The following is a 13,944-nucleotide window of genomic DNA, read 5'->3' as shown; positions in this document are numbered from 1 at the left end:
GGAGAAGGAGGTGAAGAGAGGTGGGAGGAGGAAAGGAGGAAGAGGTGGAGGAAGAGAGGTGGAGGAGGAGGTCATGTGGAGAAGGAGGTGGAGGAGGAGAGGAGAGGTGGAAGAGAGGTGGAGGTAGAGGAGGAGGTCATGTGGAGAAGGAGGAGGAAGAGAGGAAAGGAGGAGGAAAGGAGAGAGGTAGTACTGTAACTAGTAGCTAACACTTTGGCTAGACTCAGTGATTTGACACAGAGTCACTGTAAAAGCAGGTGGAATTATATAACAGCTAGCCAGTTTAAGTGCCGCCACACACACACACACACACACACACACACACACACACACACACACACACACACACACACACACACACTCTCCAGTGGAGCCAGCAGCGGCTGTCCTCGTTGCCAAGGTGAGAGAGGGTCATGCTGAGAGTTTTAGTCTGAGTGGTGTTTGAAATGCAGGAACCATCACCCACTGTCTTTACTGTCTTCCCTGGTCCCTTTACCCTGCTTCACCCTGCTTCACCCCACAGGACCCATCACTGTCTTCCCTGGTCCCTTTACCCTGCTTCACCCTGCTTCACCCCACAGGACCCATCACTGTCTTCCCTGGTCCCTTCACCCTTTCACCCCACAGGACCATCACTGTCTTCCCTGGTCCCTTTACCCTGCTTCACCCCTACAGGACCATCACTGTCTTCCCTGGTCCCTTTACCCTGCTTCACCCTGCTTCACCCTACAGGACCATCACTGTCTTCCCTGGTCCCTTTACCCTGCTTCGCCCTGCTTCACCCTGCTTCACCCCACAGGACCCATCACTGTCTTCCCTGGTCCCTTCACCCTGCTTCACCCCACAGGACCATCACTGTCTTCCCTGGTCCCTTTACCCTGCTTCACCCCACAGGACCATCACTGTCTTCCCTGGTCTCTTTACCCTGCTTCACCCTGCTTCACCCCACAGGACCATCACTGTCTTCCCTGGTCCCTTTACCCTGCTTCACCCTACTTCACCCTGCTTCACCCCACAGGACCATCACTGTCTTCCCTGGTCCCTTCACCCTGCTTCACCCCACAGGACCATCACTGTCTTCCCTGGTCCCTTTACCCTGCTTCACCCTGCTTCACCTCACAGGACCATCACTGTCTTCCCTGGTCCCTTTACCCTGCTTCACCCCACAGGACCCATCACTGTCTTCCCTGGTCCCTTTACCCTGCTTCACCCTGCTTCACCTCACAGGACCCATCGCTGTCTTCCCTGGTCCCTTTACCCTGCTTCACCCCAGACCCACAATCAGTGTGTACACGGCGTCACATGTGATATAACCCCTTTGTGTACTCTTTGCAGTCAACAACGTCCCTTGCGCTGTGTGTGTGTGTGTGTGTGTGTGTGTGTGTGTGTGTGTGTGTGTGTGTGTGTGTGTGTGTGTGTGTGTGTGTGTGTGTGTGTGTGTGTGTGTGTGTGTGTGTGTGTGTGTGTGTGTGTGTGTGTGTGTGTGTGTGTGTGTGTGTGTGTGTGTGTGTGTGTGTGTGTGTATTCAGGCACGTGGACAGATAGGGCTCTACCTGAGCAGAGCACATGCCCCTTTGCCCTTCCAATCTCCAAAGTGTCCGTTTGGGTGGTGGTAGAAATTCACACACTGATATTTGTTGTTGTATACATTTTGTTGTTGTTCTGAACCCACTGCCTGTAACGTCGTCATGGTAACTGTAGCATATGGTAGGATTATTGAAGTGAATAAGACCGAAGCCTTTGAGGCTAAGGGATTTGTATTTGTGTCATTTAATTTGCCTTTAAGATGTGTCCCTCTTTTGCTTCTATGGAACTAAATGATCAAAGTCATAATTGCTTAACGAGCTTTTTGGGACCCCGAAATATCTGTGCACGGGCCAGGTTGTATTGACCTCTGTATTCTCCTGACCTCTCCTTCAGCCACCAGACACAGACAACATGCTGGGACCATCCCAAGATGGCCGACCTCTACCAGTCTCTGGGTAAGAGGTCCACATACAGTGGACCAACAGACAAATTGAACCTTTGTCAAGTAGGACCTATTTCAGTTGCACTTGATGAGGTTTGGGTTTTAAAATTCAGTGTACTTTCAATAAATTCCCTGTTTTCCAAAACATCCCGGTTGGTTTTCCTGCTTATTCCCTTCTGATTCCGGGAATCCTCCTTCATCCAGGATTTCGGGAAAACCAGAGAGAATTTATTGAATGTTTCTGGAATTTTGCAACCCTAGATCTTTACTATTGTATTGTATTGTACCAAAAGTGTGAGCGAGCTACATCAAGTCCAGTAGCAGGACCAATGGCTGATTCTGGATGGAGATACACTGTGTTTAGTTTTAGTGACTGTCTCTCCATGCGTCTCTGCAGCCGACCTGAACAACGTGCGTTTCTCAGCCTACCGGACAGCCATGAAGCTGAGGCGCCTGCAGAAAGCTCTGTGTCGTAAGTCCAACCCTCTCACAGTGTCACTGCCCAAACTACCTCATCTCCCCCACCAGCTCTCCAGCCCTCTCACAGTGTCACCGCCCAAACTACCTCATCTCCCCCACCAGCTCTCCAGCCCTCTCACAGTGTCATCGCCCAAACTACCTCATCTCCCCCACCAGCTTTCCAGCCCTCTCACAGTGTCACCGCCCAAACTACCTCATCTCCCCCACCAGCTCTCCAGCCCTCTCACAGTGTCATCGCCCAAACTACCTCATCTCCCCCACCAGCTTTCCAGCCCTCTCACAGTGTCATCGCCCAAACTACCTCATCTCCCCCACCAGCTCTCCAGCCCTCTCACAGTGTCACCGCCCAAACTACCTCATCTCCCCCACCAGCTCTCCAACCCTCTCACAGTGTCACCGCCCAAACTACCTCATCTCCCCCACCAGCTCTCCAGCCCTCTCACAGTGTCACCGCCCAAACTACCTTATCTCCCCCACCAGCTCTCCAGCCCTCTCACAGTGTTACTGCCCAAACTACCTCATCTCCCCCACCAGCTCTCCAGCCCTCTCACAGTGTCACCGCCCAAACTACCTCATCTCCCCCACCAGCTCTCCAGCCCTCTCACAGTGTTACTGCCCAAACTACCTCATCTCCCCCACCAGCTCTCCAGCCCTCTCACAGTGTCACCGCCCAAACTACCTCATCTCCCCCACCAGCTCTCCAGCCCTCTCACAGTGTCACCGCCCAATCTACCTCATCTCCCCCACCAGCTCTCCAGCCCTCTCACAGTGTCACCACCCAAAACTACTGTCCTACAGTACCTCCTCTACTCCATCAGCCCTCACAGAGTCCCTGTCCGACAGTACCTCCTCTACTCCATCAGCCCTCACAGAGTCCCTGTCCTACAGTACCTCTTCTACTCCTCTACTCCATCACCCCTCACAGTCCCTGTCCTACAGTACCTCCTCTACTCCTCTACTCCATCACCCCTCACAGAGTCCCTGTCCGACAGTGCCGCCTCTACTCCATCAGCCCTCACAGAGTCACTGTCCTACAGTACCTCCTCTACTGCATCACCCCACACAGAGTCACTGTCCTACAGTACCTCCTCTACTCCATTACCCCTTAGAGTCCCTGTCCTACAGTACCTCCTCTACTCCTCTACTCCATCAGCCCTCACAGAGTCACTGTCCTACAGTACCTCCTCCACTCCATCACCCCTCACAGAGTCACTGTCCTACAGTACCTCCTCTACTCCATCACCCCTTACAGAGTCACTGTCCTACAGTACCTCCTCTACTCCATCAGCCCTCACAGAGTTACTGTCCTACAGTACCTCCTCTACTCCATCACCCTCTCGTCCGTTGTCCTCCCCTCACACTCTCCATCACTCACTCATTCATCGTTACACATCAGTTACACATCAGTTACACCTCAGTTACTCTGTTACACATCAGTTACACATCAGTTACTCTGTTACACATCAGTTACACATCCCCTCCCTCCACCACTGCTCCTCTCTCAACTCCTCCTCCATCCCTCCCTCATCTCATCCTCTCCTCTCTCCCCTCCCTCATCTCCTCCACTCCTCTCTCTTCCATTCCTCCCTCATATCATCCACTCCTCACTCCCCTCCATCTCATCCTCTCCTCTCTCTCCTCCCTCCCTCCTCTCCTCCACTCCTCTCTCCTCCTCCCTCCCTCATCTCCTCCACTCCTCTCTCCTCCTCCCTCATCTCATCCTCTCCTCTCTCCCCTCCTTCATCTCATCCTCTCCTCTCTCCCCTCCTTCATCTCATCCCTCCCTCTCTCCCCTCCCTCATCTCATCTCATCCTCTCCTCTCTCCCCCTCCCTCATCTCATCCTCTCCTCTCCCCCTCCTTCATCTCATCCTCTCTCTCCTATCTCCCTCCTCTCCTCCTCTCCTCCTCCTCCTCCTCCCTCCCTCATCTCATCCTCTCCTCTCTCTCCTCCCTCCCTACTCTCCTCCACTCCTCTCTCTCCTCCTCCCTGACTCATCTCCTCCACTCCTCTCTCCTCCTCCCTCATCTAATCCTCTCCTCTCTCCCCTCCTTCATCTCATCCTCACCTCTCTCCCCTCCTTCATCTCATCCTCTCCTCTCTCTCCTATCTCCCTCCTCTCCTCCACTCCTCTCTCCTCCTCCCTCCCTCATCTCATCCTCTCCTCTCTCTCCTACCTCCCTCCTCTCCTCCACTCCTCTCTCCTCCTCCCTCCCTCATCTCATCCTCTCCTCTCTCCCCTCCTTCATCTCATCCTCTCTCTCCTATCTCCCTCCTCTCCTCCTCTCCTCTCTCCTCCTCCCTCCCTCATCTCATCCTCTCCTCTCTCTCCTCCCTCCCTACTCTCCTCCACTCCTCTCTCCTCCTCCCTCCCTCATCTCCTCCACTCCTCTCTCCTCCTCCCTCATCTCATCCTCTCCTCTCTCCCCTCCTTCATCTCATCCTCTCCTCTCTCCCCTCCCTCATCTCATCCTCTCCTCTCTCCCCTCCCTCATCTCATCCTCTCCTCTCTCCCCTCCCTCATCTCATCCTCTCCCCTCTCTCCTACCTCCCTCCTCTCCTCCACTCCTCTCTCCTCCTCCCTCCCTCATCTCATCCTCTCCTCTCTCCCCTCCCTCATCTCATCCTCTCCCCTCTCCCCTCCCTCATCTCATCCTCTCCTCTCTCCCGTCCCTCATCTCAACTCCCTCCCTCCTCTCCTCTCCAGTGGACCTCCTGGGTATGCCCGCAGCGTGTGAGGTCTTTGAGCAGCATGGCCTGAAGCAGAATGAGCATCTGATGGACATCATGCAGGTGATGACGTGTCTGACCAGCCTCTATGAGAAACTGGACCAGCAGCATGGGAACCTGGTCAACGTCCCGCTGTGTGTCGACATGTGTCTCAACTGGCTGCTCAATGTTTATGACACGTACGTATAGTACACACACAACACTCACGACAAGTCCCTAACGACACGTCCCTAACGACACGACTTAACGACACGACGCGTACTTAACGATACGTCCCTAACGACACGTCCCTAGCGACACGTACTTAACGACACGACGCGTACTTAATGACATGTCCCTATCGACACGTCCCTAACGACACGTACTTAACGACACGACGCGTACTTAACGACACGTCCCTAGCGACATGTCCCTATCGACACGTACTTAAAACTTCTTAGGGCTGCAATCCCGTTAACGGGATCGATATGACAACAGCCAGTGAAAGTGCAGGGCGCCAAATTCAAAACAACAGAAATCTCATAATTAAAATTCCTCAAACATACAAACATGTATCTTATACCGTTTTAAAGGTAACCTTGTTGTTAATCCCACCACAGTGTCCGATTTCAAATAGGCTTTACAGCGAAAGCACCACAAACGATTATGTTAGGTCACAAAAACGCACAAAGTCACAAAAAGCACAAATAGAGATAAAAATTAATTACTAACCTTTGATGATCTTCATCAGATGACACTCATAGGACTTCATGTTACACAATACATGTATGTTTTGTTTGATAAAGTTCATATTTACATAAAAAAATCTCAGTATACATTGGCGCGTTACGTTCACTAGTTCCAAAAACATCCGGTGATATTGCAGAGAGCCATTTTACTTTTGTTTTACATTCATTTTACAGAAATACTCATTATAAATGTCAATAAATACAATTGTTAGACATGGAAATATAGATATACCTCTACTTAATGTGAAATGCGTGTGACCAGGACCTGGCTCTCTGCCAGACCACTGACTCAAACAGCTCCCATCCGGCTCCACAACACAGTAGAAGCCTCATTCAAATTTCTAAAGACGGTTGACATCTAGTGGAAGTGCAACTTGTTCAATATCCCACTGTGTATTCAATAGGGGCTGGGTTGAAAATCGACCAACCTCAGATTTCCCACTTCCTGTTTGGATTTCTTCTCAGGTTTTTGCCTGCCATATGAGTTCTGTTATATTCATAGACATCGTTCAAACAGTTTTAGAAACTTCAAAGTGTTTTCTATCCAATGCTAATAATAATATGCATATATTAGCAACTGGGACTGAGGAGCAGCCCGTTTACAATGGGCACCTTTCATCCAAGCTACTCAATACTGCCCCTGCAGCCATAAGAAGTTTTATCGACACGTCCCTAACGACACGTCCCTAACGACGCGTCCCTATCGACGCGTCCCTATCGACGCGTCCCTAACGACGCGTCCCTAACGACGCGTCCCTATCGACGCGTCCCTATCGACGCGTCCCTATCGACGCGTCCCTATCGACACGTCCCTAACGACACGTCCCTATCGACACGTCCCTAATGACACGTCCTTAACGACACGTCCCTAACGACACGTCCTTAACGACACGTCCCTAACGACACATACTTAATAACCTCTTGATGCTATGGGGGCGCTATTTCATTTTTGGATGAAAAACGTTTTTGTCACAAAAAGATGCTCGACTATGCATATAATTGATAGCTTTCGAAAGAAAACCCTCTGACGTGTCCAGAACTACAAAGATATTTTCTGTGCGTGCCCTAGAACGTGAGCTTCAGGCAAAACCAAGATGAGACGGCATCCAGGAAATGAGCAGGATTTTTGAGGCTCTGTTTTCCATTGTCTCCTTATATGGCTGTGAATGCGAGAGGAGTAAGTCTGCCCTTTCTGTCGTTTCCCAAGGTGTCTGCAGCATTGTGACGTATTTGTAGGCATATCATTGGAAGATTGACCATAAGAGACCACATTTACCAGGTGTCCGCCCGGTGTCCTGCGCCGAAATTGGTGCGCAAAAGTCAGCTGCAAGTATTTTTCCATGGAATTTAGAGAAGAATGCAAGCTTCCACGAACGATATATCAATGAAGAGTTATGTGAAAAAACACCTTGAGGATTGATTCCAAACAACGTTTGCCATGTTTCGTCGATATTATGGAGTTAATTCGGAAAAAGTTTGACGTTGTAGGTGACTGAATTTTCGGTTCGTTTCGGTAGCCAAATGCGATGTACAAAACGGAACGATTTCTCCTACACACAGACGCTTTCAGGAAAAACTGCGCATTTGGTATGTAACTGAGAGTCTCCTCATTGAAAACATCCGAAGCTCTTCAAAGGTAAATGATTTTATTTATTTGGTTATCTGGTTTTTGTGAAAATATTGCGTGCTAAATGCTACTCAAAATGCTAAGCTAGCTTAGCATACTCTTACACAAATTAGTCAATTTCTATGGTTCAAAAGCATATTTTGAAAATCTGAGATGACAGTGTTGTTAAGAAAAGGCTAAGCTTGAGAGCAGGCGCATTATTTTCATTTTATTTGCGATTTTCAGAAATCGTTAACGTTGCGTTATGCTAATGAGCCTGAGGCTTTAGTCACGATCCCGGATCCGGGATGGGGAGTTTCAACAGGTTAACGACACGTCCTTAACGACACGTCCTTAACGACACGTACTTAACGACACGTCCCTAACGGCACGTCCCTAACGACACGTCCCTATCGACACGTACTTACCGACACGTCCCTAACGACACGTCCTTAACGACACGTACTTAACGACACGTACTTAACAACACGTACTTAACGACACGTATTTAACGACACGTCCCTAACGACACATACTTAACGGCACGTACTTAACGACACGTACTTAACGACACGTCCCTAACGACACGTCCCTAACGACACGTCCCTAACGACACGTACTTAACGACACGTCCCTAACGACACGTCCCTAACGACACATACTTAACGACACGTCCCTAACGACACGTACTTAACGACACGTACTTATCGACACGTCCCTAACGACACACGTCCCTAACGACACACGTCCCTAACGACACACGTCCCTAACGACACACGTCCCTAACGACACACGTCCCTAACGACACACGTCCCTAACGACACACGTCCCTAACGACACACGTCCCTGACGACACATCGCTAACGACACGTACTTAACGACACGTACTTAACGACACATCCCTAACGACACGTCCCTAACTACACTCACTGATTGATGAGTATCTTATTGATTGACATCTGATTTATTGATATGATTGATTGGTTTCACAGAGGAAGAAGTGGAAAAATCAGAACTCTGTCCTTCAAAACCGGCATCATCTCACTCTGCAAAGCACACCTGGAAGACAAATACAGATGTAAGTAGTGACTGATCTTTATATTACCACACCTGGAAGACAAATACAGATGTGGTCTAGTCTGTTAGTATAACTAGTATAACTAGTATATAGAGACAGTATCCATGTGGTCTAGTCTGTTAGTATAACTAGTATAACTAGTATATAGAGACAGTATCCATGTGGTCTAGTCTGTTAGTATAACTAGTATATAGAGACAGTATCCATGTGGTCTAGTCTGTTAGTATAACTAGTATAACTAGTATATAGAGACAGTATCCATGTGGTCTAGTCTGTTAGTATAACTAGTATATAGAGACAGTATCCATGTGGTCTAGTCTGTTAGTATAACTAGTATAACTAGTATATAGAGACAGTATCCATGTGGTCTAGTCTGTTAGTATAACTAGTATATAGAGACAGTATCCATGTGGTCTAGTCTGTTAGTATGTTAGTATGTATCTCTTGACTTGGGTATTTACCTCTCTCCATTGCTCCCTCCCCCCCCTCCCTCCGCCCCCCTCCCTCCCCTCTCCCTCCCCCTCCTCCCTCCCCTCCCTCCCTCCCTCCTCCCTCCCCCCCCCCCTCCCTCCCTCCCTCCCTCACTCCCTCTCTCCTCCCTCCCCCCTCCCTCCCTCCCCACCCTCCCCTCCTCCCTCCCCAACCTCCCCATCCCCCCCCTCCCCCCCCCCCCCCCTCCCTCCCTCCCCCACTCCCCTCCCTCCCTCCTCCCCCACCTCTACCAGTCCTGTTCCGCCAGGTAGCCAGTGCAACAGGGTTCTGTGACCAGCGGAGGTTGGGTCTTCTCCTCCATGATTCCATCCAGATCCCCCGTCAGCTGGGAGAGGTGGCCTCCTTCGGGGGCTCCAACATCGAGCCCAGCGTCCGCAGCTGCTTCCAGTTTGTATGTGAAGCTAGTAGCTGTGGTCCTAGCTATGCACACACACACACGCACGGACGCACATACACACATGCACTCACTCACGCACACATGCTTACACACACACACATAAACACACAGACAAACAACGTACATATAACATACAGGCGTATAAACTACCTCACATTCCACACTACTGTGTTAAGCACATTCTGCAGATCACACGGTAACCATACTGTACACTGTGGGAAAATGTCTGTGTCTCTTTAGGTAGAGAGTCATTTGTGGTTAATCAGTAGGTCTATACATTGCACTCTGAAAATACCATACAAAAAAATATTATAATAAAAAATAGGAATAAAAGAAGGACATCAGACAGGACTGCTGGGAAGATCTGAGTTGGAATCATCTTTCTAGATCATCCACAGCAGCCAATTTAGCCAAAGTACATCTGTTAGCCTGCTAGCTATGTTAGCCAAAGAACACATGTTAGCCTGTTAGCTATGTTAGCCAAAGAACACATGTTAGCCTGCTAGCTATGTTAGCCAAAGAACACATGTTAGCCTGCTAGCTATGTTAGCCAAAGAACATATGTTAGCCTGCAAGCTATGTTAGCCAAAGTACATCTGTTAGCCTATAAGCTATAGTGAATCACCATACTGAATTTCTTTTTTTTTTTACCTTTATTTTACTAGGCAAGTCAGTTAAGAACAAATTCTTATTTTCAATGACGGCCTAGGAACAGTGGGTTAACTGCCTGTGCAGTTAGCCACAGTAAATCCATTACCCTATGGTGATCTGTAATCTATGGTCCATCTGTCAGCCAGTGGAAATAACTTCTCTACAGTCATCACTGCATCGGTACCCAGCAGTAAATATGTCCATGGGACAATATGTAGAGAGGAATGGAAAACCCCTACTTTACAATCCATGAGAAAACAGTAGCCTGAGAGTTTGTAGTTCTGTATTATTTTATACTGGTAAAACAGCTTGTTTGTTCTAGAGTAATATAACACTTTATACATAACTTATACATATTTAGACTGTAAATACCACTGGTTTGTCCTATTAGTGAAACCTTCCCTCTTGCTGACCGTAGATCTTACATAATTGGTTGTATGTGTGTTAAACTATTTCTAACAGGCCAATAACAAGCCAGAGCTGGAAGCTGCTATGTTCCTGATTGGTTATGTATTGTACTTCCTGTCTAACAGGCCAATAACAAGCCAGAGATGGAAGCTGCTCTGATCCTGAGTGGTTATGTATTGTACTTCCTGTCTAACAGGCCAATAACAAGCCAGAGCTGGAAGCTGCTATGTTCCTGATGGGTTATGTATTGTACTTCCTGTCTAACAGGCCAATAACAAGCCAGAGCTGGAAGCTGCTCTGTTCCTGATTGGTTATGTATTGTACTTCCTGTCTAACAGGCCAATAACAAGCCAGAGCTGGAAGCTGCTATGTTCCTGGACTGGATGCGTCTGGAGCCTCAGTCGATGGTGTGGCTGCCTGTCTTACACCGTGTGGCGGCTGCTGAGACAGCCAAACACCAGGCCAAGTGTAACATCTGCAAGGAGTGTCCTATCATCGGCTTCAGGTAGACAGACAGACAGACAGACAGACAGACAGACAGACAGACAGACAGAGAGACAGAGAGACAGACAGACAGACAGAGAGGAGAGAGAGACACAGACAGAGAGAGAGAGACAGACAGACAGACAGACATGCAGAGAGAGAGACAGACAGACAGACAGACAGACAGACAGAGAGGAGAGAGAGACACAGACAGAGAGAGAGAGACAGACAGACAGACAGAGAGACAGACAGACAGACAGACAGACAGACAGACAGACAGACAGACACAGACAGACAGACACAGAGAGAGAGACAGGCTCTCCCTTTCTTTCTCTCTTGTTTCTTCTCAGTAGCACTCTCCATGGGCAAGTCTCAAATCACACCCTATTCCCCATAGGTAGTGCTCTACTTTAGACCATTGTCTACATAGGGCGGCCACATTGAGCTCTGGTCAAAAGTAGTGCACTATATAGAGTGTAGGGTGTCATTGAGCTGTAGCCTCAGACTTCTCAAGCCCCTTTATTAAATCCCAACGTTTCCAAAGTCACAATAACAGTAACCCTTAGTTGACCCCAGGAACACAACTCCATGACCTCAACCTTGGAAGTTTTATTTCACCTTTATTTAACCAGGTAGGCTAGTTGAGAACAAGTTCTCATTTGCAACTGCGACTTGGCCAAGATAAAGCATAGCAGTGTGAACAGACAACACAGAGTTACACATGGAGTAAACAATTAACAAGTTGACCTTTAGGTTTAGGTGTCACATCTCCTCCCCCAGTGTCCCCTCTCTCTGTGTAACCTCTGTCCCCGTCTGCCTCTCTCTGTGTTATCTCTGTCCCTGTCTGCCTCTCTCTGTGTAACCTCTGTCCCTGTCTGCCTCTTTCTGTGTAACCTCTGTCCCTGTCTGCCTCTCTCTGTGTAACCTCTGTCCCCGTCTGCCTCTCTGTGTAACCTCTGTCTCTGTCTGCCTCTCTCTGTGTATCCTCTGTCTCTGTCTGCCTGTCTCTGTGTAACCTCTGTCTCTGTCTGCCTCTCTCTGTGTAACCTCTGTCTCTGTCTGCCTCTCTCTGTGTAACCTCTGTCTCTGTCTGTCCCTCTCTGTGTATTCTCTGTCCCTTTCTGCCTCTCTCTGTCTGCCTCTCTCTGTGTAACCTCTGTCTCTGTCTGCCTCTCTGTGTGTAATCTCTGTCCCTGTCTGCCTCTCTCTGTGTAACCTCTGTCTCTGTCTGCCTCTCTCTGTGTAACTCTGTCTCTGTCTGCCTCTCTCTGTGTAACCTCTGTCTCTGTCTGCCTCTCTCAGTGTAACCTCTGTCTCTGTCTGCCTCTCTGTGTGTAATCTCTGTCCCTGTCTGCCTCTCTCTGTTTGCCTCTCTGTGTAACCTTTGTCCCTGTCTGCCTCTCTCTGTGTAACCTCTGTCCCTGTCTGCCTCTCTCTGTTTGCTTCTCTGTGTAATTTCTGTCCCTGTCTGCCTCCCTGTGTAGCCTCTGTCCCTGTCTGCCTCTCTCTGTGTAACCTCTGTCCCTGTCTGCCTCTCTCTGTGTAACCTCTGTCCCTGTCTGCCTCTCTCTGTGTAACCTCTGTCTCTGTCTGCCTCTCTCAGTGTAACCTCTGTCTCTGTCTGCCTCTCTGTGTGTAATCTCTGTCCCTGTCTGCCTCTCTCTGTTTGCCTCTCTGTGTAACCTTTGTCCCTGTCTGCTTCTCTGTGTAATTTCTGTCCCTGTCTGCCTCTCTCTGTGTAACCTCTGTCCCTGTCTGCCTCTCTCTGTGTAACCTCTGTCCCTGTCTGCCTCTCTCTGTGTAACCTCTGTCCCTGTCTGCCTCTTTCTGTGTAACCTCTGTCCCTGTCTGCCTCTCTCTCTGTGTAACCTCTGTCCCTGTCTGCCTCTCTCTCTGTGTAACCTCTGTCCCTGTCTGCCTCTCTCTCTGTGTAATCTCTGTCCCTGTCTGCCTCTCTCTGTGTAACTCTGTCTCTGTCTGCCTCTCTCTGTGTAACCTCTCTCTCTGTCTGCCTCTCTCTGTGTAACTCTGTCCCTGTCTGCCTCTCTCTGTGTAACCTCTGTCCCTGTCTGCCTCTCTCTGTGTGTAACCTCTGTCCCTGTCTGCCTCCCTGTGTAACCTCTGTCCCTGTCTGCCTCTCTTCATCAGGTACCGAAGCTTAAAGCATTTTAACTATGACATCTGCCAAAGCTGCTTCTTCTCTGGCCGTGTGGCTAAGGGACACAAGATGCAATACCCCATGGTGGAGTACTGTACACCGGTATGTATACACAGTGTGGGTGTGGGTACATGTGTGTGTGTGTGGGTGTAGGTACATGTGTGTGTGTGTGTGTGTGGGTACATGCGTGTGTGTGTGTGTGTGTGGGTACATGCGTGTGTGTGTGTGTGTGTGTGTGGGTACGTGTGTGTGTGTGTGGGTACATGCGTGTGTGTGTGTGTGTGTGTGTGTGTGTGTGGGGTACATGTTTGTGTGTGTGTGTGTGTGTGGGTACATGTGTGTGTGGGTACATGCGTGTGTGTGTGTGTGGGGGTACATGCGTGTGTGTGTGTGTGTGTGTGTGTGTGTGGGTACATGCGTGTGTGTGTGTGTGTGTACATGCGTGTGTGTGTGTGTGGGTACATGCGTGTGTGTGTGTGGGTACATGCGTGTGTGTGTGTGTGGGTACATGTGTGTGTGTGTGTGGGTACATGCGTGTGTGTGTGTGTGGGTACATGTGTGTGTGTGTGTGTGTGGGTACATGGATGTGTGTGTGTGTGTGTGTGTGTGGGTACGTGTGTGTGTGTGTGGGTACATGCGTGTGTGTGTGTGTGTGTGTGTGTGTGTGTGTGTGTGTGTGTGTGTGTGTGTGTGTGTGTGTGTGTGTGTGTGGGTACATGCGTGTGTGTGTGTGTGTGGGTACATGGATGTGTGTGTGTGTGTGT

General features: G+C 49.4%; 1 protein-coding gene across 1 annotated transcript in view; it reads left to right on the top strand.

Moving 5' to 3' along the window:
* The first annotated feature begins 298 nt into the window (after nt 1-298).
* The window catches only part of LOC135542928 (dystrophin-like), a 28,676-nt gene continuing 15,030 nt past the window's right edge, over nt 299-13,944 (top strand). The window contains exons 1-8 of the mRNA XM_064970063.1: nt 299-400; nt 1,921-1,982; nt 2,367-2,441; nt 5,157-5,358; nt 8,506-8,591; nt 9,317-9,474; nt 10,878-11,044; nt 13,171-13,282. Coding sequence (XP_064826135.1) covers nt 1,958-1,982; nt 2,367-2,441; nt 5,157-5,358; nt 8,506-8,591; nt 9,317-9,474; nt 10,878-11,044; nt 13,171-13,282 — 825 coding nt within the window. The 5' untranslated portion in view covers nt 299-400; nt 1,921-1,957. The remainder of the gene's footprint in view (nt 401-1,920; nt 1,983-2,366; nt 2,442-5,156; nt 5,359-8,505; nt 8,592-9,316; nt 9,475-10,877; nt 11,045-13,170; nt 13,283-13,944) is intronic.

The sequence above is a fragment of the Oncorhynchus masou genome, chromosome 7, assembly GCF_036934945.1.
Source record: "Oncorhynchus masou masou isolate Uvic2021 chromosome 7, UVic_Omas_1.1, whole genome shotgun sequence".
In the NCBI taxonomy this organism is placed as follows: domain Eukaryota; kingdom Metazoa; phylum Chordata; class Actinopteri; order Salmoniformes; family Salmonidae; genus Oncorhynchus; species Oncorhynchus masou.
The sequence above is the reverse complement of the archived record's forward strand: the minus strand, read 5'-3'. Positions and strand labels throughout refer to the sequence as shown.